General features: G+C 45.7%; 1 protein-coding gene across 3 annotated transcripts in view; it reads right to left on the reverse strand.

Moving 5' to 3' along the window:
- Nucleotides 1-26,800, reverse strand: part of PYROXD1 (pyridine nucleotide-disulphide oxidoreductase domain 1) — a 274,293-nt gene that overhangs the window by 157,753 nt on the left and 89,740 nt on the right. For all 3 annotated transcript variants that reach the window (XM_086920532.1, XM_086920538.1, XM_086920526.1), the window contains one exon: nt 21,327-21,465. In XM_086920532.1, the coding sequence (XP_086776658.1) occupies nt 21,327-21,465 (139 nt within the window). The remainder of the gene's footprint in view (nt 1-21,326; nt 21,466-26,800) is intronic.

Below are 26,800 nucleotides of genomic sequence, written 5' to 3' on the forward strand. Positions count from 1 at the left end.
AGGTTTGAAATTCTTGACATCTGTAGGGTTTCTTCAGCAGGGAGTGATCTCGGCAAGTTTCCAGTCATCGGGGAAGGTGGCGGTTTCGATGGAGCAGTTGATGGTGCGGCGAAGCTGAGGGGCAATGGAAGCGGCTGCTGTATGGAAAATGTGGTACGGGCGAGGATCTGATGGGGCACCTGAATGTATGCTCTTCATGGTCTTGAGTGTGTCATCTGCGGTAAGTAGAGTCCAGTTGAGCACGATCTGTTGGGGAGCGCGTGGTAGCATGCGGTGCTGGTGGGTGTAGTGGCAGGCTTTTCGGTGTCAAAGCTGTCGTAGATCTGCCTGACCTTCTGGTGGAAGAAGGTGCCAGGTTTGTTGCAGAGGTCTTTGGAGGGTGGGTTGTCTGTAGTCTCGCTGTTGGGTCTGACAAACTCATAGACGATGGGGAAGACTTCTTTGCTTTTGTGTGGGCTTGAGTTTATTTGGTCTTGGAAGGATGTTCTTGTGGAAGGGTAGTCTTGTGGACAATGGGGATGCCTCCTCCTGGTCGGTCGGCACGTCCTCGTGGGTGATTTTGTAGGCATCGGGAATAGTGATGGCGATGTCCGGTCCAGAAATGGAGTTGGTTCAGGTTTCCCTGAACCAGGTGATGTTGGGAGAAGCAGTGTCAAGAAGGCTTTGCCTTCGGTGCGCCAGCAGAGCAGCCGCACAGCAGCCACTATTAAGTAGGGCTGCCGGGTCTGGACAGATGGAGGCAGGAAAATGCGGGAAGGGTCACTGGAGGGGGCTGGGGCTGCAGTGGATCGCAGCGACAGGTGCGACGAAGGAGGAAAAGCAGGAAAAAAAGGAAAGAAAAGCAAAAGCACAAAAGATAGAGGCAGGAAAAAATAAAGAGAGAGAGAGAGAAGCAGAGAGAGAAAGACAGAAGAGCAGTCAAGCAGCAGAGCAGAGACACTCTACCACTAGACCACCAGGATAGAGGCGTAGGCAGGGGCCTGCGGGTAGAGTGGGTACTGGAGGGCCTCGGACTCCTTACCAGGTGTCAGCAGCAGCAGCTGGAACAGCAGCAGCTACTAGACGAGCTCGCTGTGAAAGGAGCAAGTCTACAAAGATTTAGTGGACTGCACTTTCACTGTGCAGAGGCTACTATTAAGTAGTGCTGCGGGGGCTGGACAGCTGGGAGTCAGAAAAGCACAGGAAGGATCACTAGAGGTGGGAGGGACGGGTGGGGTCGCAGGGGCAACAAAAGAGGAAAAACAGGAAAAAAGGATAGAAAAGAAAAAGGACAAAAGACAGAGGCAGGAAAAAATAAAGAGTGAGAAAAGCAGAAAGAGAGACAGAAGGGCAATCAAGCAGCAGAGCAGTGACGCTCTACCACTAGACCAGCAGGGATGAGGCGCAGGCATGAGCCTGCGGGTGGAGGAGAACCTCGGACTCCAGGGGTCAGCAGCAGCGGCAGGAGCAGCAGCAGCTACCAGACGGAGCTGCACCATGAAAGGAGCAAGTCTACCAGACATACACTCAATGAATTAATCACACCTGAGATGCTGCAACGTGAGATCTGTGTATTATGCATGATGTAACTAATATCAGAATGTGCTGTTTCTTGAAACTTATATATATTTTTCACTGCAAATATATACCACTGCCCAAGTCACAAGGAAACAAATACATTTCCCTCTCTCTTAAGCCCGACATAAAATCTCTTGCATTCATTCACCTAAAAAACAAGCATTGTAAATGCAATAGGTCTCGCAATATAAAAGTTGGAGCTATTTGTTTTGTAATTGACAAATTTATTTTAAAGTGTGGGTTTTGTAACGTGCAAAAGTAATAGCTTTGTTATTTACAATGGCAATACTTTATACTTTTTCAAATGTGACACCTATAGCATTTGTAATGTCAACGATACATACAATCTAGACCATACTACCTTTGACAGCGCTCGTCCTTTGCCGAGAGGTACAATGGCAGGCAGGGTGGGTGTCTGTAAAGGTGGAGCAGCCAAGGAACTGAGTTAAGGATCCACTATGCTAAGAGAGAAGAGGTGTGTGACAACAGTGAAAGCAGCAGGGAACAAGCTGCATTTTTGCCACCCACTAAAAAGCTTTTGGTATTGTGGGGGGCTAATTGGGGAGAGTGGGTAAAGGGCTTGAGGTTTTAGTGGGGCGGAGTTGGGCCCGCAGTTTGGATGGGTGAGGGAGGTGGGGCGTCACATGGCTTGCGAGGAGGCGAAAATGGGATGGGTACAGGAGGGGAGAGACACTGCATTAAGGGGGTGGTCGCAGCTGGGCCCTTTTATTGTTTTTAGACCGTTTGCGTTGGGGTGCAGTTTGGTGGGCCATGGGAGGACAGGCCGGGTAGCCAGCAATATTGAAACTATGTAACGTGCAAAACAAACTAGGTTACAAATGCGTCCCTGCAGAAGGGAAATCACTTATTAGTGTGTTACTAACATGTTAGTTTTGCCAGCACAATTTAATTTGTGCTTCAAGTGGGCAGAAATGAATACCTGCATTACTTTTATTTGAAAGATCGAGTCCCTGAACTGCTGCTTAGTTTTAGGAATTTTACTTAGCAAAGGGTAAAGCGATAATCACAAAATTACACCAGCGCCACTGCAAATTTGCCCAAGCACACTGATGTTTTAAAACAACGTCCATTATTACCCATTAGTGTACAAACATGTAATTGAGGGATGTTGTGTCGTTGAGTGTTATTGTGGCATTGAGTGGTTTTTTGGCGTTGAGGGGTGTTGATTGAATCAGCGACGTTGACTGATGATTTTGCGCTGATTGAAGCTGTGGCGCTGACTGATGCTGTGGCGATGAGTGATGCTGTGGCGCTGAGGGATGTTGTGGTGCTGAGTGATGCTGTTGTGCTGAGTGATGCTGTGGCGCTGAGTGATGCTGTGGTGTTGAGTGATGATGTGGCGCTGAGTTACACTGTGATGCTGAGTGTTGATGTGGTATTGAGTGGTGCTGTGGTATAGATTTTTTTGACTTTGACTGGTGCTGTGGCGTTGAGTGGTGCTGAGTGATGCTGTGGCGTTGACTTTTTTTGTGGCATTGAGTGATGCTGTGTTATTGAGTGTTGCTGTGGCATTGAGTGATGTCGTTGTATTAGGTGATGCTGTGGCATTTTGTGATGTTGTAGCATAGAGTAATGCTGTGGCATTGAGTGGTGCAGTGGCATTTAGTGCTGCTGTGGCATTTAGAGGTGCTGTGGCATTGAGTGGTGCTGTGGCATTGAGTGGTGCTGTGGCGTTTGGGTGTTGTGTTGGAGGGTGTATTTGGAGGGTGGAGTTGGTGGGTGGCGTTGGATGGTGGAGGGTGAATTTGGTGGCTGGATTTTGAGGGTGGATTATGATGGTGAATTTGGAGGGTGTATTTGGAGTGTGTATTTGTAGGGTGTAGTTTGAGCTGGATTTGGATGGTGGAGTTGGAGTGTTGTGTTGAAGGGTGGAGTTGTTTTTTGAGGGTGGAGTTGTATTTGGAGGGTGGAGTTGGATTTGGATGGTGTAGTTGTAGTGTGCATTTGTAGGGTGGATTAGTATTTGGACTTTGACGTTTGAGTTGTAGGGTGTAGTTGCAGTGTGGATTTGGATTTTGAGGGTGTGAGGGTGAGTGGATGTATGTTTTAGGGTGTGTGAGGGTGATGGGGTGTCATGGTGTGTGTGGGTGTTTGGTGTTAGTGTGTGAGTCTAAGGGGGTGTGATTGTGTGTGATGATATGTGAGGGTGAGTGAGTGTGAGAGTGTTAGGGTGTGTGAGGATTTGAGTGTTGTGAGGGTTAGGGGTGTGCGGGTGAGTGTGGTTGTGTGTGGATTATGGGGTGAGGGTGAGGGTGTGATGGTGAGTGATGGTGTGTGAGGGTGAGTGGGTGGGTGTGATTGAGGGTGTGTGTGAGTGTGTGTGAGAGTGTTACGGAGGGAGAGTGTGTGAGGGTGAGTGAGTGTGTGTGTGAGTTATTTGGTGTGAGGGGGTGTGAATTTTTTTATGATGTGTGAGGGTGAGGGTGTTAGGGTGAGTGAGGGTGTGAGTGTTGTGAGGGTGTGGGGGATGAGTGTTTAGGGTGAGTGAGGGTGTGTGAGGATGAGGTGTTGAGGGTGTGAGTGTGTGAAGGTGTGAGGGTGTGAATGTGAGTGAGGGTGTGTGAAGGTGTTTGAGGGTGTTAGGGTAGGTGAGTGTGAGTGTTTGAGTGAATATTTGAGGAAGTGAGTGCTTGTGTTGTTTAGGATGTGTGAGTCTAGAGGGTGTTTAAGTTGTGAGGGTGAGTGAGGATGTGTGAGGCTGTAAGGCTGAGGTGTTGTGAGGGTGTGAGTGTGAGGGGTGTGAGTGATTGATGGTGTGTGAGTGATTGATGGTGTGTGAGGGTGAGTTGTGTGTGAGGCTGATGGTGTGATAGGGTGATGGGGTGTAAGGGCGATGGGGTGATGGTGAGTGATGTGTGCGGGTGATTGTGTGAGGGTAAGTGAGTGTGTGTGAGGGTGAGGGTGTGAGGGTAATTGAGTGTGTGTGAGAGTGAGGGTGTGTGAGGCATTGAGGGTGAGTGACGGTGTGAGGGTGATTGAGTGGGGGTGACTGTAAGTGTGTTGTGTGTGTGTTGTTGTGCTGTTGTTAGCTTGTGTGTGGGTGGCTGTGTGAGTTTGTATGTGTGTGCGTTGTGAGTAAGGATCCTGGCCTAGTTGTTGAATTAGTTCCTTTTCTTTATTTTTGTTTTGTGTTTGTGCGTAAAAATGGCCGACGCTACCTTGTGCCATAACGCTACCTATGATTTTTAGGTTAGCGTTCTAGTTTTTTTCTTTTATTTACCTTGCATTTTGATTGATTCCGTCCAATCAAATTGCAACGTTGTCCTACGTAGCTTTGCAATTGCGTCACGTTAATTGGGGAACTTCCAGATCTTCACGGACTGGCGTTTGTGGAAGGCGTGTCGTGCTTCCTGCGTTGTAGCTGCGTCGTTTGACAGGTAAGTTTTAAATGTCAAATTTTTTTTTTAGTTGTTTAACTAGTGTTTCTGTACTATATATATATTTGGTAACTTTTGTAATGTTTACTAATGTTTTTTAAAGTTTTTTGTTTGCGAACGTACTCGGCTTGTGTATGTACCTATTGTACTTTTCTGGAATGTTTCAAATTCTCTATATTTAATGTTTTTTTGTTTAATTTTATGTAATGTATGTTATAAATAAAATGTATTAGGATGTTCTCTTCCTACATGTTTCTATATTTGTTTCGTTGACAATGTGTTATTTAGACGGTACTTTCTTGTATTCTTCCTTGTGTTTCTGTGTTGCTTAAATCATATTTATGTTTTTTTTTTGTAGACTTTGTGATTTTCGACGACTTTTAAATATTATTACTTATTGTAATGGTACGTCAAAGCTATATTTGCTGTATAGTTTGAAACGTACATGTTTTGATGCGTATTATTAATGGCAAAGTATAAGTATGAACCTACCTTTATTAATTGTTGATTTATTTTTGTTAGTGTGAACGAAATACTCTATTGTAGTTGTGGAAGATTTGTAATTAGGCTGTGAAGTTTCGTGCTCTTGTGATTACGCACTTTTTTTGTTTTGTGGATTATTTCCGCCATCGGCCTTATGGCGGCAGCGCGCTTCAACGCGATGGTTTGTCCGCCTGCCGCGCTGCGCGACGTCCGCTGGGCTCCACGTGTCGCCTCGAGGGGGAAACAGCCAGTGCGTGCAGTCGGGCCGGTAAGGAGGTCGCGGCCCTTCTGTAGTGGTGCACGCATCGCCGGTAGACACGGCGGCGCGCTCCGCGAGTTTCTGCGTGCCCCGTTCGACGGTCCGGGCGAGCACACCCCTCCCTGCAGGCGCAGCTGCTCACCTGGTGGGCACCAGTGTACCCCGGTCGACGGTCCGGGCGAATCACCGTATAGCTGCCGGGACCCCAGGGTCACGAGCGCCGCGAGCCGATGGCAAAGCTTGCGGCCGCCCCTCAAAGGAACGTGCACACACACAGCGAGGGTACGCCCACCCTCGTCGCCAGCTGTTGTGTAGTGTGGGGGTACACGGGCAGGGCAATGGGTCACCCTACACTCAGGGGCACTCTGGGCCGCTAACTAGTTCACACGTGGCCTAGGCCTAGAATAAAACAGACGGACACTGTGGGCTATGTTCACTTGCTGGTCACGTCGTCGCCAACTGGCGTACGTAGGCTCGCAGACCACTTTTATTAGCAGGGTCACGTGGGTCTACGCTGTGCGCCTAATGCCACCATGCCTAGGCGAGGCCCCCACACCTCGGAAAGAAGTCAGAAATCTCGGGGTCTGGCTAGATACTGATCTGTCTTTCGGACCACAGATTAACAGGGTGACGGGCATGTGCTTCAGCATTTTAAAAACTCTGCGGAAAGTCCTAATTCTTCTCCCTACGGCCGCCCGCAGAACGCTGGTGCATGCTCTAGTCACCTCACGCTTGGACTTTGGCAACCTACTCTATTTGGGAGCTACCTGTAAAGCGATTAATCGACTTCAGGTGCTACAAAATGCTGCAGCTCGCCTCATTTTAAACCTCCCAAAAAGATCGAACTCCAAGGCCGCCCTCCAGTCACTCCATTGGCTGCCAGTGAGGAGCAGAGTTGAATTTAAGTCCCTCTGTACCTGCCACCGTATCCTCGCTAAAAAGGCGCCAGCACCACTCCAGAACCTTATTACAAGGTACGCACCTACTCGTGCACTGCGCTCCTCGCATGGAGGCTTACTTAAGGTCCCTAGGGTGAAAAAGGCCTGTATGGGAGGAAGATCCTTCCGATACCTGGCGGCAAAAAACTGGAATAATTTACCTCTTAATCTCCGTCTGGACCCCTCCGAATCTAGTTTCCGGAGGAAATTAAAAACTTACCTCTTTTCTAAATAAGTGGGCTCCTCCCCTACTTCTCTCTCAGAGTGCTTCAGTTCAGCGCGGGGACACGCATTCTGCGTAACCAGGCGCTCTATAAATGCCCCTTAATAATAATAATAATAATGCGCCACCAGCGTAGGACAACTAGAACACAACAGAAACGGCAGTACAGGAAATTTGAATGCCCGTTTTCATAAAGCCTAAAGATGTTTCCAGAATAGCAAATACAGTCCTTATAGAAATCTCCTAGACTCAATAAACCAGCCTCTTTGGCATAAATCAATTTGTCTTACCAAGCGATACTTCACAATTGAAGCAAGGGGTTCCCTGGTTTTTCTTCACAAAACTCACAATGCACTACCATGGTCAAATTACTTTAATGTCCGAGGGCAAGATTGTTATACTGATGAAACGCACCAAACAACGGATTGCTCGGCCAGCCTTATTTCTTTTCCCATTTTAGTTGTTTTATTTCGGTTTTAGCGTCTTATAAGGAAATGTAGAAAAAATTGAAGCATTAAAAATACCACTAGATGTCACCAGAGATCTACAAAACAAACTAACTACCACTCTTGGGTTGCTCTGTGCTCGACTTTAGGCCGCCCAAATGAGTCGAACTGTAATTACATTTTTCCCAGAATGTCCCTAAAGGATTCTTTTTAGCAACGCCCGATCCACTTTTACACAGCTGAAGGTAGAATTAATTTCTGGTTTAAACGGGAGAAATACGGTGACTAAGGCTAGAGTGTTTAGGAAGTATATAACATATACAAACAAAAGAATGTAACACAAATGATGCAAAGAAGTGCTGTGCCGACGAAAAGAAGCCATCAGTGGGGAGAAGTGACTGCCCGCCTGCCATCAAGCCTTTAAGAGTTTTACTAAACTCTAAGTACAACAGTTATGTCAACTTAAATCAATTTAATTACCACTAATTCAGATGAGGGTTTATTATATAACAAAACATATTTTTATACGTTTTATATGTACCCTGCAGTAATAAATAAATAAAAAATATAAAACTAAGGACTCTGAACACTAGATACTCCACAGTGTTTTCAGAAAAAATACCTTGTCTCATTGATGAATGTGATCTCTTATAAGACACAGGTATTTAAGATTATAGATTGCAACATAAAAATCTATACCTATAAAGAGCTGAACAGCCATGCAGGTTCTGTTTAGTAATAGTAAGACAGAGACAGAGAGAGAGGGAGCTAGAGGGAGCAAGGGAGAGAGAGGGATCTAGAGGGAGCAAGACAGAGAGAGGGAGCTAGGGGGATTAAGACGGAGAGAGAAGGAGCTAGAGGGAGTAAGAGAGAGAGAGAGGGAGCTAGACGGAGCAAGACAGAGAGAGGGAGCTAGAAAGAGCAAGACAGAGAGGGAGCAACAGAGAGGGAGCAAGACATATAGAGAGGGAGCTATAGAGAGTAAGACAGAAAGGGAGCTAGAGAGAGCAAGACAGAGAGAGAGGGAGCAAGAGGGAGTAACAAAGAGAGAGGAAGGTAGAGGGAGTAAGACAGAGAGAGAGAGAGCTAGAGTGAGAGACAGAGAGAGAGGGAGCTATAGGGAGTAAGACAGAGAGAGAGGGAGCTAGAGGGAGTAAGACAGAGAGAGAAGGAGCTAGAGAGAGTAAGACACAGAGAAGGAGACAGAGGGAGCTAGAGGGAGTAAGATAGAGAGAGAAGGAGCTAGATGGAGCTAGAACGAGCAAGACAGAGAGGGAGCTAGAGGGAGAAAGGGAGAGAGAGGGAGCTAGAGGGAGCAAGACAGAGAGAGGGAGCTAGAGGGATTAAGACAGAGAGAGAAGGAGCTAGAGGGAGTAAGACAGAGAGAGAGGGAGCTAGACGGAGCAAGACAGAGAGAGGGAGCTAGAAAGAGCAAGACAGAGAAGGAGCTAGAGGGAGCAAGACAGAGAGGGAGCAAGACAGAAAGGGAGCTATAGAGAGTAAGACAGAAAGGGAGCTAGAGAGAGCAAGACAGAGAGAGAGAGGGAGTAACAAAGAGAGAGGAAGCTAGAGGGAGTAAGACAGAGAAAGAGAGAGGTAGAGTGAGAAAGACCGAGAGAGAGGGAGCTAGAGGGAGTAAGACAGAGAGAAGGAGACAGAGGGAGCTAGAGGGAGTAAAACAGAGAGAGAGAGGGAGCTAGACAGAGAGAGGGAGCTAGAGGGAGTAAGATAGAGAGAGAAGGAGCTAGAGCGAGCAAGACAGAGAGAGAGGGAGCTAGAGAGAGCAAGGGAGAAAGAGGGAGCAAGGGACCAGGCAAAACCTAAAAACTGGCTCTTCAGGCAGGAATAGTTGGCCCACAAGACCGCTCTCCGCTAGCACAGGGACACCTCTGCTAAGGAGGCTGTGCACTCTTGAAATCCTCATTCATTCAAAGTAGGATCACGCTCACACCTGCTATAGACAAATATTCCCCAAGATCACTTACAGCACCCACCACTTTACAAACTGGTCCCGCTCTGCCACCCGGGGAAAAACAATAGGAAATCCCCATGCATTTTTGGTTTGAAAAGACTGCAGACATTTGCGTTAAGATCTGCATTTAAGATCTAACTTGGCTGTTTTTGCAGATTGTTGCACAACAGCTGGATACTTTCTCAGAAATTTGATTGCACAGTCATGCTACATGCTATTGTGCCCTTAGGTATTATCCTAAATACAGTTTACATCTACTTATGAACTGTCTGGGTCAGCCATTAAGTCATCTATGTCTCTTTTTGCATGCGGTCAATACAGCTGGGTTTTTCGTTATATAACTATTTGCATTTAACATATCTCCCCAACCCCCACGAGGCGTAAATCATTTTAGGAATTGTGCCACCAATGGAGTTTGTATGCCTTTTTAGTGATTGTATTAATTTTTATTACAGTTGCACTACACTGTTCTCGCGTTGATTAAATGGATTGTTTCAATATAGTATAATTAAACTTGAAGCCAAATTCAATACATTAATATGCTGTGGGAAACAGGCAAAACATAAGTACACCAAAATGTGTAAACGAATAGGTAGACAGGAAACCTGGTACCCCAGTTGACAGACATAATGCCACTGCTCTTAGGTGATATCAGTCTTCACTGGCCGAACAACAATTGTGAGCAAAGACGTGGCCCCAGTGCTCTCATCAACGGCTAATCCGTCCCTGGCACGTAGAAAGTTTCTATCATCCTCCGAGGATCGGTGATGGCAAGAAGGTTGGAATGGGTCGTGACTCTGCAGTATCCCGGACGAGGCCGCAAACTATTAGTACATGTCTCAGCGCAGCAGCGTTAGCTGTATTGATAAGGCGCAGGTAAGCTGCCCACTTACTCTCCCCCATGCCCACGACACCGGCTGCAGCCTTACTGTGCTTACCTGAAAGTGGTCAGAGAGAAGCTGTAACCGCGCTCCGCCGCCATATTCTCAGCAGTAGTGAATGTGAAACACCAGAGAACCCGGCTGCTACCGCATGGAAATAGATAGAGGACAACAAGGAAGTATCAACTTGCGAAGAAGCAGCCTCCATATTGAAATAGCATTTACGTTCTCGCCCATTACAAAATCTTCAGCATATCCGTTTAAAATAGCATTTACGTTCTCACACATTACAAAATCTTCAGCATATCCGTTTATATAATGTTTCAATAAAACAGGACGACACGAAAAAGAAAGGGGCGTGTAAATGTGACGTTCCGCAGAAGACACCGTGCTTAGAAGAGCTTTTGTTGCATGTAAAACGGCAAAAAATGCAATAGGAGAAAGGGTAACTTCGCGCCGTTAATGCTTATCCTTTCATGAACAAACCAAACACACTGTGGAAAAATCCTGGGCGTAGAATTACTTTCTGTGTGACGCTGCTTTGACTGCTTAAGTCGGCAGACCCTGAGATTTTGTCCTGGTTCTAATGTTGCTTCATGAAGCAAGAAAGCCGGTATCAACCTCTGCCCTGCTGCACACGCCAAAGAGACCATGTATTCGACAAACAGATAAGAGGCCGCAATACCTCCGTCTAATAATACCCGGGAACTTCAGCATTCTCTTGTACTCTCGTCTTAGAACAGTGGCGGCTGGTGGATTTTGAAAGTGGTGAGGCGCAAAATGTTGTACACCAAGGTAAGAAGCGAGCGAGTGAAGCGAGCGAGCCCGAACTGCAAAATGAGGGTGCGGGGGAGTTCTCCCCCCGCAAGAAAATTTTGAAAACAATGCATTCAAATGGTGGGTTTTACACCACATATTTACTGCAAATTGTTGAAAAAAGGGGGATACAAATAAAGCATTTTGGAGCCAAAGTAGATGGTAAACAGTGAAATGCTTATTTGAAGAGCACTGTTTTTAGCGGTTTCCTAAAGCAAATAAAATTACCTACGTGGCATAAGTGATCTGGGAGAGAGTTCCACAGGACAGGAACTTGTACAGAGAAGCTACAGCCTCCTTTACTTTTCTTCACCAATCTGATTAGGGATGTATTTCTTGACTCTCCTATCCACAAAGCAAGTAGCCATGCCATTCAGGATCTTAATGCGGATACAGCAGGTCTTAAACTGGATCCTTTGTCTGGCTGGAGGCCAATGCAGGGCCATCAATAAGGCAGTGACATCTGTGATCAGTGAGTTTACATATCAGACATACAATTATACACAACATAGTCCCAAAGTCCTGATTTACATGCAAAAGCTCAGCTTTACAGCTTCTTAAGCTTCACACTAGTTATAGTTTTCGGCAAGAAATTTCGAGGTTGCAAGAAGGAATGTTTGCCAATTCTCAAATCTATAAAAAAAAAATCACTAGACACCATGTAGCACAACAAGACAGAACGTAGCGCCAAGCAAAGCATATGAACACATCACAGCTCAATACAATATCACAACTCAAGGGACACCACTACATCGCATCATAGCTCACTGCAAGCACATCACAACATCATAGCTCAAGGCAACTTGTAACATCATAAGACACATCACACCACCACAGAACAGCTTGTCACAGTATCTGGATGTACTGTTTCAGGCTCCATTCTGGTTTTTTAACCATCACAATCTTAGTAAGTATTGTACAACAAAACTCACTAGTAAATCAGCATGTCAAGGTAATGCAAAGCAAAACTCAGAATCAATAGTAACATCAAAATATTATTATTCATTATTATTTAGTGCACAAAAGTAAATACTTGGAACGCTTCCACACTACTAAAAACGTACTGAAACAGCTTGCGACACTTAAAAACTATTCACACAAAGGTTGACTGGTCACCCTTCAGGTGATTATTGCTCTATTTGTGTGTAATCTGGGTACTAATGTGGTCAAACCTCCGCCCAGTGTTAACGTGCAAAAAATGACAACAGTATGAAGTAATACTATCAAACAAGGTGCCACATTAAGCCACATAATTTGCTTTTTCTTGGCACATCCGCCGCATTATTTAGCCCTCCCCTGCCGCATAATTCCAGTGCCCTTGAATATAGCCAATCAAGGTGGGAATACCCTGCACTATGTCCAAAAAAAACCTTGCCAGTTGTTACCTCCTAGTCCTTTCTTATGCACACTGTTGAAGGAAATTGTACACACGTTAATACAATTCATGTTCAATTTTCCTTCATAGTTTTATCCTAGATCAGTTCGCAGAGAAAGCAGACGACAGGCTGTTCAAACAGAAATCACCAGCTGAGACAGCAGCATTTGGCATCAAACCCCCTACCCATTAAAGGGATCAATCAGAAAAGTAGCATTAGAAATCTTTCTCACAATCTCATTGACATAACCTCGATGTATGGTTTGATATTGCATCGGATGCTTGTTCTACAGAGACAGCCTTGCGGGTGGCAGGTTTTCTTCTTATTTATTTCATGTCTTGATGGATGGCCAATTGCCTTTGTGGACTAAGAGGTCATTGCGTTCATGAGGTTGCCATGTTTGATTGATCCATTCGAATGTGAGCCACACCAGGGGTTAAAAGTGGGTGGCGGACTCCTTAGAACCATTTTGGACTCCGACACCTATGAGTGTTCCAAACTAACACTGCTTTTTGCTCTTCTAGGTCTCAGTAAGAAAACAAAAGTGAGATTACGGAAATTTCCTACATGAAGGAGATTAGTGCTAGCGTGTGCAGTATGCACTGACTGCCGGAAGCAAACAGGCTTCACTACTTGATTCACCTTCACATCACATGTCAGGGAAATAAACTTTCAGAGCCTCATTGTGGGCACGTAATGAACAACACGGGGATTCACTTGAGCTGATAATGTGATGCAGCACCCCTGATGTGACAGGTGCACAAACCACCAGCTGTAGTTTTACTCCAGGAGAACACCTGAATTATGAATAAGTTAAAAAATGTTTCCTCCAATAGTAATTTCTAACAATTTACCTAGCAATACCGCGCTGTTCCATAGCTCTGAGCAGTTATAAGGGCAAATAAATGGAACCAGGGAGAGAGCTGGCGTTTCCCACTTAATAGGGCTTTAATGACCTGCCAAAGGTCCTAACCACTGTAATTGTAGGAGAAATTGTGTATGGGGTAATAAGTAATGGAACATCTCACCTGTGGATTGCACTGGCAGTAACAGCCCCTGGCAAACGCACCTGCACTAGAGCATTCTGGGACAAGCAAGGAAGGCAGGGAGCTCTCAGAGGCAGGTTACTTTGGATCTGTCCTCAACAGTGGCCTGCCCCTTTCATGCTCTGTGGTTGAATCACCGTTATTTACTTTACCAGTGATTTCTTCAGGGTTTTGGGTCAGCATATAAATTGCACGTTATGAATTCTCCCCTTATTGTACCTGTAGTCAGACATGGGACAAAAACACACATATATACATATATTACACGAGTTGTGTCTCAACAAGAAGCACCGGTTCAAGTGCTGGTTTGAATGTGGCATTTCTACTTCTGGTTACTGGCAATATTTGATTATACATTACCAGGTGGCTTCCACTGTTGTGCCTACCCGGCCCCCGTGGAAGAATGTATGACTGTTGGACGCCCCTAAACCTTTAGTGGGTCCCGTCAACCGCCTATTGGTCGGTATCTGCAGTAAAACAATCGACAAATGTGCATTGTATTGTAAGCTTGTAAACTTTTATTAAGCAGAGCTGCTTCGCCCGTGCAGATGGTGTGTCTGTGCCACCACTTCAATGTTATTCGTTCAGCCAGCCCATGAACCATGGCTGTAATTAGGCCTAAATGTCCTGATCATAAAATTCTTTCCTCCTCCGAGGGACAAGGCAACCTAGTCTTGAGCGAACTTCTATTTGGGAGCCAGCAATGAAAAAACATAAATAAACATGACTTCATTTGTCAGAGGATTTCTATTAAAAAATCTGAGTGACAATCAATGCAGTTTAAGCACCAGGAACAGAATATTTGCACATTCTATGCCACTGTAGAGGGTCTATTACATCCCAGTCCCTTTTCTAAATATGGAAAAAAAACGATCACGTGTTAATGATTTTCAAAAAAGTTCTTGTTAAAGCCCTTGTGGAAATTCCAGTTGACAAGTTACAAATAGGTTCTCCTGACCTACCTGTGGCATATGGGTTTAATAACGTTTCACTGCATGTGCCCACTGTGAAAAAAAACCATTATGGAAATTCTCCTTATTAATAATAAAAAGCTGAAACCAATAGGCACATTTAGACCAACCATTTTAGACAATTATTGACATTACAAATCAGCTCTAATCTGCAACCGCCATCAGCTGAGATTTCCACCAAGGGTGCTCTGTACATATAACCATATTATGACGCAGGAACTTATAAACAAATAGTCATCATATCTCTTTATGTTTGGAGTCTGACCTCTGGGGTCTGCATGGCCGACAGAACAGTAACACGAGTGCTCTTTTCATTGTGCCCTAACTCGTGTGAAATGCTGTGATTTCCTTCTTAAATGGGCTGCGTGTGGTGTCTTTGATCGTTCCTTTATTTTTCTATTGATACACTTTCCAGAACTTTTAGTAAATGATTGCGAGAGGGACAGGAGCATGGGGCACTCATCCTTGACCCATGGGAGTGCTAAAAAAACAGACAGGCTCTCCACTCTTCAGCCTTGTGAAAATACTGCAGTAATTTGCTGGTGCTTCAGTGGGAAGACAGGCGTGACGTTGACATCCATGACTGCATGAATGGGGTGTTCAAAATTACAGTTTTTAAACTGCAGGAAATTGTGATTTGCGGCCCAAATTATCTTGAGGGCAGCTAGTGATGGATAAATACGGGTGGGGGGAGGTTTAAAATGCTATTTGCGCACAGCCTGGGCGATCTATAGAAGCCAGAAGGGCTGGGATTGAACCAGTCTTGCGACAGCTTGACATGTGACTGGTAGAACGGCTGTCTTGTGGTGGATTTTAAATGTTAGTACAGTGAAGGATTGACTTCAAGATGCCTCGTTTCCTTAGAGCATCTAATGAAACTGTAGCAATTATCTCTCACTACGGATTACGGACTCCGGTTTTAACAGAGTTCCTGTGAATTAATTGTGCATTGCTTACTTGAGGGCAGGGTCGGATTGGGATCACAGTTCGGCCCGGGCACTGACGAAAAAAGTGGCCCACATTCAAGAGGCGTGGCCCATATTTAAGGGCGTGGCCCACATTCAAGGGGCGTGCCCTTTCATGAAACACCATTTGCACAGACAAGGAATGAAAGTGGGAGGATACTGTTCTTGCACACGACACAGGGCCAAGGTGACAACGGCCTACATGCTGAGCAACTAAAAAAAATAGCAAGGCCCCTTTTTGTCAGAAAATTATTCCAGCCCTTCAGCACAGGAGCACCTGAAAAGCAGCAAAGCCCCTGCTATTACTAAACTACTCAGCCTTCCCTAGACCTTCAGCTCAGGAGCACATGAACAGAGGTAAGGTCCCTGCAATTAGTAAATTAATCAACCCTCCAGGCCTTGGGAAAATGTCCTGGCAGGGGAGCACAAAACACAGCTTTCTGGGTCATCCAAGGTAGCCAGGTAGCCAGGGGGGAGGCTGAGGTGAAGCTGGTGCATGGGAAGTGCCTTCCCAGCCCTGCTCCCGCCCTCGGCAGCTCTGTGACCGTCCTGACGCTCTCAGTAGCGGTCGCTCCCCAGGCTCCCTGCTCTGATCCTGGCATTGGTTGGCTCCCTGACAGACTCCTGACATCGCTAGGCTGCTCATTTGATAAGTATTGTTTTGCTGACTGCCGTGCACATTCACGCTATTGTGCGACTAGGCCTGCCAATTTGCATATTTATTATCAGCTGCGCTCGCCGTGTTGCTCGTAGCCATACGTGTGTTATTTTAAATACTTTTTGAAGCGCTTGTCAGAATTGCGATTTGGAGATTTGCAGCGCTTTACAGTTTAGTTGCAGAAGCTGCTTGATTGTTGCCCAGCCTCTCTGCAGTCTCGTTCCTGGGACTACTACGGCCATTTTGTTGTTGTTTTGCCCTGCAGACCCTCCCCTTCACCTCGCACCCGCCTCCCAGCTGACCCTCCCTCGCCCCTTCCCCTCCACTATCCGCATATGACAGATGCATTTTCACGCAGCGTTCACGCGCAGCGGTCGCGCCGAAGGTGCGCCAAAGTAAGCCCGTCTACGCCCGTCCGCCCCTTCGCCTGCCATTCCTGCAAATTTGCCAGCATCAAGACCCATACCACATCCACTAACTCCAAACACAGCTCCGACTCTAACCACCTGAAGTGCATCCTGCTGAACACCCGCTCGGTCCACAGACACGCCATCGAACTCTGGGATCTACTCGACACTACATCACCGGAGGTCGCCTTCCTTACTGAAACATGGATGAACGCATCATCAACACCCGATATCGGCATAGCCATCCCGGACAATTACAAGATCATCCGAAAAGACCGCACCAACCAAACAGGAGGAGGCATCGCCATCGTCCATAAAAACACCATCCGCATCACAACCAGCTCCGATGATAACCTTACAACCGCCGAACACCTCCACTTCCAGGTCCATACCGACCCTAGAACCACACTCAGAGGCACCCTCATCTACAGGCCTCCAGGAAAAGGTAAACAATTCAGCGAAGACATCACCGACTTCATCAGTCCACATGCCCTCGCCTCCGAGAACTACATTCTACTAGGAGACCTCAACTTCCACCTGGACAAGAAAAACGACAGCAACACCACCACCCTTCTTGACAACCTGGCCAATCTCGGCCTCAAACAACTTGTGGACACCCCCACCCATGTAGCCGGACACACGCTCGACCCAATTTTCACCTCCAGCAAACACATCTCCTTCGATCGCACCACAGCTCTCCACTGGACGGACCACAGTTGTGTTCACTTCAGCTACAAAACCACCTCGACCCACAACCCCCCACAACCTATCCCCCGAAGAAAATGGAACAAAATCACCACCGACCAACTCCTCACATTGCTCAACCAAAACCCACCCGCCCTCTCATCGGACCCAAACCAAGCTGCCATCAAATTCAAACAATGGATCACTCACAGCGCTGACGAATTAGCACCCTTGAAAAACCATCACACCAAACAAGGCAGTAAAAAGGCCCCCTGGTTCAACGATGACCTCAAGAAATCCAAAAAGTTATGCCGCACTCTCGAGAAAACATGGAGAAAAAACCCAACCACCGACAACATGATCACCTTCAAGGCAGCCACCCGCACACACCACCAGCTGATCCGAGCCGCAAGAAATCAGCACTCAAAATTCGACTCGACAACAACGCCCATAACAGCAAGGAACTATTCAACATCGTCAAAGAATTCACCAACCCCACCGCAGCCTCAAACGACATCTCTCCCTCCCAAGACCTCTGCAACTCGTCATCCTCCTTCTTCTACAACAAAATTGCTGACATACATAACAGCTTCGAAAACAGCTCCAACAAACAATCCTCTCCACCCCCCTCAGAACCTAAACCGCCCTCTAACAACCTCAGCGCCTGGTGCTGAGGAGGCCGAGGAGAGCCAACTCACAGAAGGCGCTGGACGCCCTCTACTGGCTCCCCATAAAGAAGCGTGTTTTGTTCAAATGCTTGGTTATGTGCCACCGGATTGTCTGGCTAAGGGCCCCTGCCTATCTTCGGGACCTAGTCTGCAGATACGAGCCTTCCAGGGCCCTTCGCTCGGGTGGTACGGGGCTGCTGACGGTTCCGCGGATTAAGAGATCCAGAATGGGAGGGCGTTCCTTCACATTACTAGCCGCCAAAAATTGGAACAAACTCCCGCTAGCTCTTAGACTAGAGAGCAGAGAGGGACCATTTCGTTCTCTGCTGAAAACCTACTTGTACATACTGTAAGGCTCTGGGGAGGGGGTCTCCTCTGAGGTCTGTTTGCTTCTTCTCCACTAGCGTGGGAACACGCCGTGATGGCGTTACTGAGCGCTCTACAAAATCCTTTATTATTATTATTATTATTAGTGCGCTATATAAATTCTTGAACTTGAACTTGAACCATTTACTGTAGTATTACCCTTGTACCTGTGTATGGTACCCTTTTGTGACTTGCATACGTCACTTTTCTCTAGTAACACACTGTTTTCTACCTCTCACTTTTGTTTGCTTTAGATACTTGCACAAGTGCCACCATTGTCTTGTGCCATTGTTCTTGTGCTGGAGTGTCTGCCATTAATTGCAGTATTATACCTCCACTTGTATTTTGTACACTTTTGTAACCTGCACACATATCTCTTTTTCCTCCTGTAATGTATCGTTTGCTCCTCTTGTATTTTGGTTGCTCACTATTGTCACTTTTGATTCATGTAACTTAACGTTTGCTTTTGTAATTTGTCCACTTATAATTTTCTCCTCATGTATTATTGCTCTTCCTAGTGTGAAGCGCTCTGACACCTTCGGGTAAAGTCCGCGCTATATAAAATCGCATAAATAAATAAATAAAACAAAAAAATTCCAAACATCACCAGGCCTCCACAGCAAGACCCATTCTTCCTCGCCCACTATGCCCTGAATGTGAAGGGCTGTGGGCGAGGTGTTAAGACTAACACCGTTTCTGGGCTGCATGGGCGCCAGGGGGCCGAGGTGCAAATGGCTCAAAGGCCTGAGAAACACCTGGCCCACAGGGAGGCCGATTATTGCAAACAATCACCCCTCCCCAGCCCAGCCTCAGCTTGATTGCTTGGCAGGGTAGGGGTGAAGGAGAGCCCACAGCTGACAATCGCTGTCCGGCCGCACAGCGAGGCTGCTTTCATTTTCTCTGTCTGTCTCCGTGCACTCGTTGGGCCGTTTTTTTTTCTCCCCTTTCCTAGTCCACTCTCTGTGGACTGGGACAAGGGAGAAAAAAAACGGCCCACAGAGGGCACTGAGGCACCGGCTCTTCGGCCCATTCCCGAATGCCCGCTGCCAATCCGCCCCTGCTTGAGGGAACAAAGAACAGAAGTGCAGAGGAAAACTGTAGAGACATCTCTCAAAGCGATAGATCAACTCCACTGAGTTATCAAGATTAGTCCGAAAGGAAAATTGGTACTCTCTCGAGGGACCTGAAACAATGGAACTGGGGTTACCCAAGGTCAGCCAGTAAAAGCACAGCAAGTGTGGTGTAAACTTTATAACACAAGCTTCATTCATTTGCGTTTTCCAGGACTCAGCTGTGAATATTTACACTACAGATGAATTCAGCACGCCAGAATCTGTAAACTTAAGTTACTGCGCTATTTTGTTTTCTCCTTACCGCCGTGCCCTTATCAATTTACTGGATTGGGAGCAGCACTAGGGGGCCATCGAGGCTGACACTGCTCCGCAGCTCTTGCCGGCCAGTTTGAAACACAGGGACCACCTGGAGCTCTAATAATGGCTCCAACTCACGGTCCTGCCATCAACAACAGCGCCGCAGGAAGCAGACAGCTCGAGTCTGCAGTGGTCTTCAGAAGTCCTGACAGACTGTGCAGACTCGATGTCTCTGCTTCCCGCCTGCCTGCAGCCTGCCACACCCTTTCCCAACTCGCCACAGGGCAGCCCCCTGTGACGTGTTGGGAAAGGGTGGGGTGACCCCTCCCTCCACTCCCTGATTGACGTGCGGCCCCAGTGTTACAGGGCTTAAGAATAAAACGCCCGAGCTAATTTTGCACGTACAGCTTCAGGGGGTGGAGACTGGTCTTTTAGGCAATGTATTTGCCGAGCTGATGACCTCACAACCCCCAGGGCTGTGGGATCCTCCGACCGGCAAATACATTAGGCTGTGGCCCTGCCCACCGGCAGCGCCAGCACATTCACGAAGCATTCACTGACTGGTAAGCTGCAACCAGTGTGTGCGCAATGTTTTTTAAAAACTAGGATAGTTAAGAGAATGGCTGAACGAAGGTGAAAGTAAAGGGGGCGGAGCCCCGGCGCCCCTAGCCAGAAACCGCCACTGTCTTAGAATACCTGGGCAAAAGTGCTTGACAAAAGGATGGGAGATGCACAGTTAGCCCATAGGACCCCCTTCTTACATCTCAACTCATGCCTCCTACTGACCTTGCCAAAGTCTCGGTCAGTCCTGTGGTGAACAAGGTCCATCACCTTCCCCTGGCGCTGCAAAAAGGAGGAGCGCATCGAGGAAGCCGCCCAGTAAATGATCTGAAGCCTTGTAGGCTTTGATGCAGTACTCCATGGTGTAGTGTTGCGCTCTAGTGTTTCCGTCATCACGAGACAGAAGATGCTAGGAGCGCGGGCGGCTATCTTAGGCCATTGTAACCCAGCAGATAGCCAGAGCTGGAGCTTGCCCCCGGCGCTCTTAATAAATAAATAATTACTTAAAGTGCACAACGTGTCTCCCTCATTTTTACCCCCAACGCCTCACCAAACATGGCCAGTAGTGAAAGGCTTCTGAGATCTCCCACAATAGCCACTAGTTCAGGTAAAGATTCTGCTAGGATGTCCACAGCCGCAGTTACCAAGATGTCACTCCCTGCAGTCAAAGAATAAAGCCCCTTCAAACGTGTATCCTTTACAAGCAGTGGTCAATTTAGTTCTCTAAACGAAGGGGGGACTCAGAGGTTAAAGTCATTTTTAAAACAGTTGCTCCAATTTTGTAAGATCTTGACAAATACTCGATAGTTAATTTGAAAACTACTTTTTCCACCAGATTGCTGCTACTAAATTCACAGGAGAACTGATTTGTTGTACATTAAGTACAGGTCTTCCCTGACACAGCAAAGGTTATACATCAACTACCAGGTCCCCAACTTTTTTCTATGCTCCGCACTCCTAGGAAATGTTTGATTAATGTTCGCACCCCAACAAAAGTCTCCCAGAATTCCTATTATGCATACAGTATGTGATTTCCCTCTTTGTCACACCCCCTGAAATGCCATCTTGTGCTCCATGGGGGTACGGACACCCCAGGTTGGGAACCCCTGTTCTACCAGGAGAGAGCTCTTCCCTTTCTTCTACACATACCTGCAGAAAATGGGTTTAATTTTTGTTCTAAATGCCCTGCCTATTGAGCCAGGGACACACCAATTCACTTTTTAAATATTTTGTTTAATTTGAGAACTAAAGAGGTTGTTGTTAAAGTTGTTTGCAGCTTACTTGTGTCTGATTTGGCATCTCGGTCATCCTGCTCAAGTTTTGGAAAATCCAATGATAACATCTGCAGCTTCTTAAAATCATCATGAAGATACACATTCTTTATTTCACATGAGGGCTCAATCTGTACTCGATGAGAGAACTGAATCAAAACAAAAATAATATCTATAAAATAATTACAAAATATGCAATAAAAGTAAATACAATACTAGGAGACGGAACATTTAAATTAGAATGGATTTACTAGCTTCACATAACACAATACTTTGGTCACCCAGATTATGTTTGTGTGTCTTGAATTCAATTGAAGGCAAAGGGCTGAAACAGTTTAAGTGCTGCAGCCTCTTGCCTAGTTTCCATGCACTCAAATCTCCCCCTCACCAGTGTACAAATACATCTAGAGCAAAGAAAAGAAAGGACACAATTATTTAGAGACTTTGCAGGTTCTTTTTATGTCTCGGCTAGGCAGCGCATGCGCTGTCTCGTCGAGAGATGCTGTATACAGTATTGTGGAGGAAGCTCCGCCCACTTTCCATCTATGTTTTTCATTGGTTACAATCATAAATGCTGCACTTCCCTGGCTATTGGCCCCTTTACTCCAAATGTATATATATATTTACATACACTTATTCTAAACAGAACTCATTTACGTACTGAGGCGTTTTGGCCCTCCTGTACCTGTATTTGACAATCCTAGTTACCAGAGGTTAGACAGAAGGGGCACTTAGAGAGCAAAGTTCCTATTGGCCCGTGCTTTGACCAGCACAACCAAGTGCAGCACCCAAGCTAATATGCTGCATAGCTAAATACATATAAGGTCCCAAAGGCGACACCGATTGCATTGCAAATGCTTGTTCTGTTTGTACTGACCTGGTAACCCCCGTGAGTGTGGTGCGTTCTTTGAACGAGGAGCCTTCACATTTTAACGGACCCACTGCCGTTTTCACCGCACCCGCCCTGAAGAGTGCAGAAGGCGCTTTGGTGGACCTTGGAGCCTAGCAGCAGCACTGCATACGCCCAGCACCGCCATTGAGACACCCTGACACGGAGCCGTGAAACGGCAGCCATTCAGGTTGTTAAGAATGCGTGAATAGTCCGCACCTTACTCCGATCAACAGGATGCCGAGTGGTTGGCGAGGGGGTGCCCTGTGAGTGCTTGAAAACTGCGGCTTAAGGCATCAACGGGAGACACCACATGCAAATTGATTGCTGGACTACAACTTCCATGAGACACTGCGGCATAAGCCTAGCCTGAAATGAGGCGTGTCATATAAAATGGACTCGTTTGCTTCACTTAAAGTATTGCTCGTCTTTTCCCTGAAGAAGAAGGCAAGACCTTCGAAACGCGTCGGACTGCATACGAGACGAACTTTGGTCCCTGAATTCATCAGAGACTCTCTCCTGTGCCTTAAGCTATCGTGCACGCTGCTGTGAATAAAGCACTGACCTGGTAACCCCCGTGAGTGTGGTGCGTTCTTTGAACGAGGAGCCTTCACATTTTAACGGACCCACCGCCGTTTTCACCGCACCCGCCCTGAAGAGTGCAGAAGGCGCTTTGGTGGACCTTGGAGCCTAGCAGCAGCACTGCATACGCCCAGCACCGCCATTGAGACACCCTGACACGGAGCTGTGAAACGGCAGCCATTCAGGTTGTTAAGAATGCGTGAATAGTCCGCACCTTACTCCGATCAACAGGATGCCGCGTGGTTGGCGAGGGGGTGCCCTGTGAGTGCTTGAAAACAGCGGCTTAGGGCATCAACGGGAAACACCACATGCAAATTGATTGCTGGACTACAACTACCATGAGACACTGCGGCATAAACCTAGCCTGAAATGAGGCGTGTCATATAAAATGGACTTGTTTGCTTCCCTTAAAGTATTGCTCGTCTTTTCCCTGAAGAAGAAGGCAAGACCTTCAAAACGCGTCGGACTGCATACGAGACGAACTTTGGTCCCTGAATTCATCAGAGACTCTCTCCTGTGCCTTAAGCTATTGTGCACGCTGCTGTGAATAAAGCACTGACCTGGTAACCCCCGTGAGTGTGGTGTGTTCTTTGAACGAGGAGCCTTTATATATATATATATATATATATATATATATATATATATATATATATATATATATATATATATATATATATAGATATATATATATATAGATATATAGATATATATTTACATACACTTATTCTAAACAGAACTCATTTACGTACTGAGGCGTTTTGGCCCTCCTGTACCTGTATTTGACAATCCTAGTTACCAGAGGTTAGACAGAAGGGGCACTTAGAGAGCAAAGTTCCTATTGGCCCGTGCTTTGACCAGCACAACCAAGTGCAGCACCCAAGCTAATATGCTGCATAGCTAAATACATATAAGGTCCCAAAGGCGACACCGATTGCTTTGCAAATGCTTGTTCTGTTTGTATGTTCAACACACAATGAAGTCAATCAATTGTATTTTATAGGTTTGTACATCTATTTTTCATGGATATGTGATTATGTTGTAGTATGCTTTATGTATTAGCATTTATCAGAAAATGTATAAAAATATATTTTGAAACTGATTAATAAGAATTTCTGTACTCAACAAAATCAATTTTATAATTTGAATAAATAGTTGTTGATAAACCTACACAATTTAACAACATAGTCATGTGTATATATTTATCATAATGCACTTTGTTTCGTGTATTATCTTTGGAGTGTAGCCTGAAATCAAAAACCTATCATTATTGAATAACTTGCATTTAGCATTTGTCTTTTCCCCTAGTGTTGTTTTCCCTAGAGCTAGCAAGTTTACATGTTCTTTGTAGGGGTACCCTTCTTCTAAACTCCCAATTGGCTGCCTTGTACTGGGCAGAAATTTGGGGATACATTACCCTAGATGCTCTTACCATAAGCGAAAACAAGTTTGCTTGCCAACTACTCCACCTCCCCTCGAGCACTCCCCTAATACCGATGTTTTGTGATGCTAACGTAAAAGAAGTGGGAGATGTAGCTAGACCAAGACCCCTCCTATACTGGGTGAGGCTTTGGACCACTGAAGACTTGAGGTTGTATCAGACGGCAGTCGAAGAACTGCCAGCCCTCGACAAAGGTCTCACCTTCCCATGCCTCAAATAGGCCCACCAATGGTTTGAAAGACTGGATCTCTGATCCTTCTGAGCAGAACCTGCCTCTTTGGTGGCTACTTCCAAGCTGCAGCTAAAACAAGCCTTTACAAAGCAATAGGTCTTTCATTTGCGAGACTTTGAGCTATTTGCACTGTAAATGTTGATAGCTTAAATTCCCGCAAATGCGAGAACTATTGAATTGCAAATATTGTTTGTTTTCAAGCACCCCAAGTAGCACTTGCACTTAATAGAGGCCAAGCCCCTTTCTTTAGACGAGACGCGTGTATTAAGTGCAAGCACGATATGGGGTGCTTGGAAACAACCCACTAAAAAAATACTTGGAAAGCAATAGGTGACATATTTGCGAGAGTTTAAGCTATTGTCATTTTCAATGCCAAAAGCTCAAATTCTCCTAAATGTGAGGCCAATGGCTTTGCAAACAAGTGCTTGCCATTATCCTGACAGTGTAAGCGCGCATGGCACGCTGAATACAAGGAAAGCACGTCATGCCTGCAGTAGGGCAAAACCCATTAAAGAAAAAAGCGCTTACAGAGTCAATATCACAGATGGTTAACAACCTTAGTAAAAGGGCCTGTCCTCATGGGAGGTTACAAATGAAGACAAGGCGGTACTAAGGGGGAAATTGTAAGCAAATTACCGGATCAGAAGCCAGCATTTACAAAGGACTAAGACACAAGTCAATGAAAAATATGGACGGAGAGTGGGTGGAGCTTCAAGTGCATTCTCTAATACAGCATGCCTCACTAAGCAGCACATGCGCTGCCCAGGTTCGACCTAAAAACGTTATTGGGAGTATATCCTCACCAGTCTTTTTTGTAGTTCCTCTCTTGGTAGGCTGACATATCAATTCTGGTCTACTAAGGATTGTTCCTCTCATGAATCTTTTCTTGACCTCCCTCTCCAGCAATTAGCAAAAACCTTATATTTAAAATGTAGCTATGACGCACTGGAACTGCGGTCATTCACAGCACTATGGGGCTCTAATAGGAGTGCTGTTTATTCACCTGTATGCACCTTACGTCTGCTATCTGCAAATTAAACTATACAACATGCTATTTTTCTGTCCAGCATATGCAAAGCCAAGAGGGAAATGGATACGCCCACTGTGCAAGCAATATAGCGTTCGGAGGGCAATACATCCATCTACACTGTTTTTACTCTAAGTACGTTTTTATTCATGGCTGGGCTTGTAAGGAAAGCTAAAAGTCTTACATTTTAGATCAGGAGAAAATGGTTACTAACACTGACTTCTTCTCTTGAACATGAATGCGTTTATTACTCTTTGCTTTCTTACGAGAATTATTTTATTTATTTTTTAACTGTTTTTTATTACAGATTTTAAGTGATTTTCAATGGTCTATACAGTCTCTAAATACTGTCCTTAAATGATTGAGTTTTAAGGAATCAAATTTCCGAACGTTATACATTTGAGACAAAATTCTGGGCACACATCCGAACGATGCAGGAAAGGAACAGGATACTGTCTAGCTGGTCAATGCCTGCTGGGTGCTCTTAAAAATCTATTTCAGCACTTCACACAGGAAGCAAATCATAGACTGTAACCTGGATAATCAAACAAAGGAGACAGTCTTCTATAGAGACTTTCTTGATACTTAGCAGTCTAATTCTCTCCCTTAAACACAGAAAATCAGGCCAAATGTACGTATCTTATCATTTTAATAATATTGTAAACTTAAAAAATAGCCTGGCAAGTAGACAAGAATGAATGAATGAGCGGCAACTGCTGACCACAACCAAGAATGAAAAGCAGCTAACCATTGCCCTTCTGCGTTTCAGAAGATATTAGGACAGACGTTCTAGAAAGCGAGTTCGCCAAAAATGACATTTTAGGGGCAGCTCGTACGTCTGCTTTCCCAGATAACTTAAAACCATGCACTAATCATGTGCCACCCATATGAGAGCAATCATTAGCAAATGAACTCTGTGCTCGCAAGGCAGGCACTACCGTCGTCAGTTCGTTTGAAAAACAGGACATTAAGCCCCTTGGTAATCCTGCGTTTTACCTTAACTGCAGAACGTTCCTAAATCTGTTAACCACCAAACGTATGCACTTCTGCCCATCAAATCCAAGCGTTCCAAGAATAGACGCAAAGCCACTCAAGGCAAAAGTGGAAAGTGTTAAGGCCTTAAGAGGCGGTCATGTAAATGATTAGGCGAAGCTTAGCAAGAAGAGCCCTGGATTTAGAAGCACATCACTGCAAATGTCACAACAGACTTATGCACCAACTCCCTAAAGATTGATTCGCTTTTATATTCCCTCTCTCACACAAACATTTTGCAGATCTGATCGGATCTATACTAAAATGACAAAATGACAAGAGAA

Source organism: Lissotriton vulgaris, chromosome 1_1 (genome assembly GCF_964263255.1).
Source record: "Lissotriton vulgaris chromosome 1_1, aLisVul1.2, whole genome shotgun sequence".
Taxonomy (NCBI): domain Eukaryota; kingdom Metazoa; phylum Chordata; class Amphibia; order Caudata; family Salamandridae; genus Lissotriton; species Lissotriton vulgaris.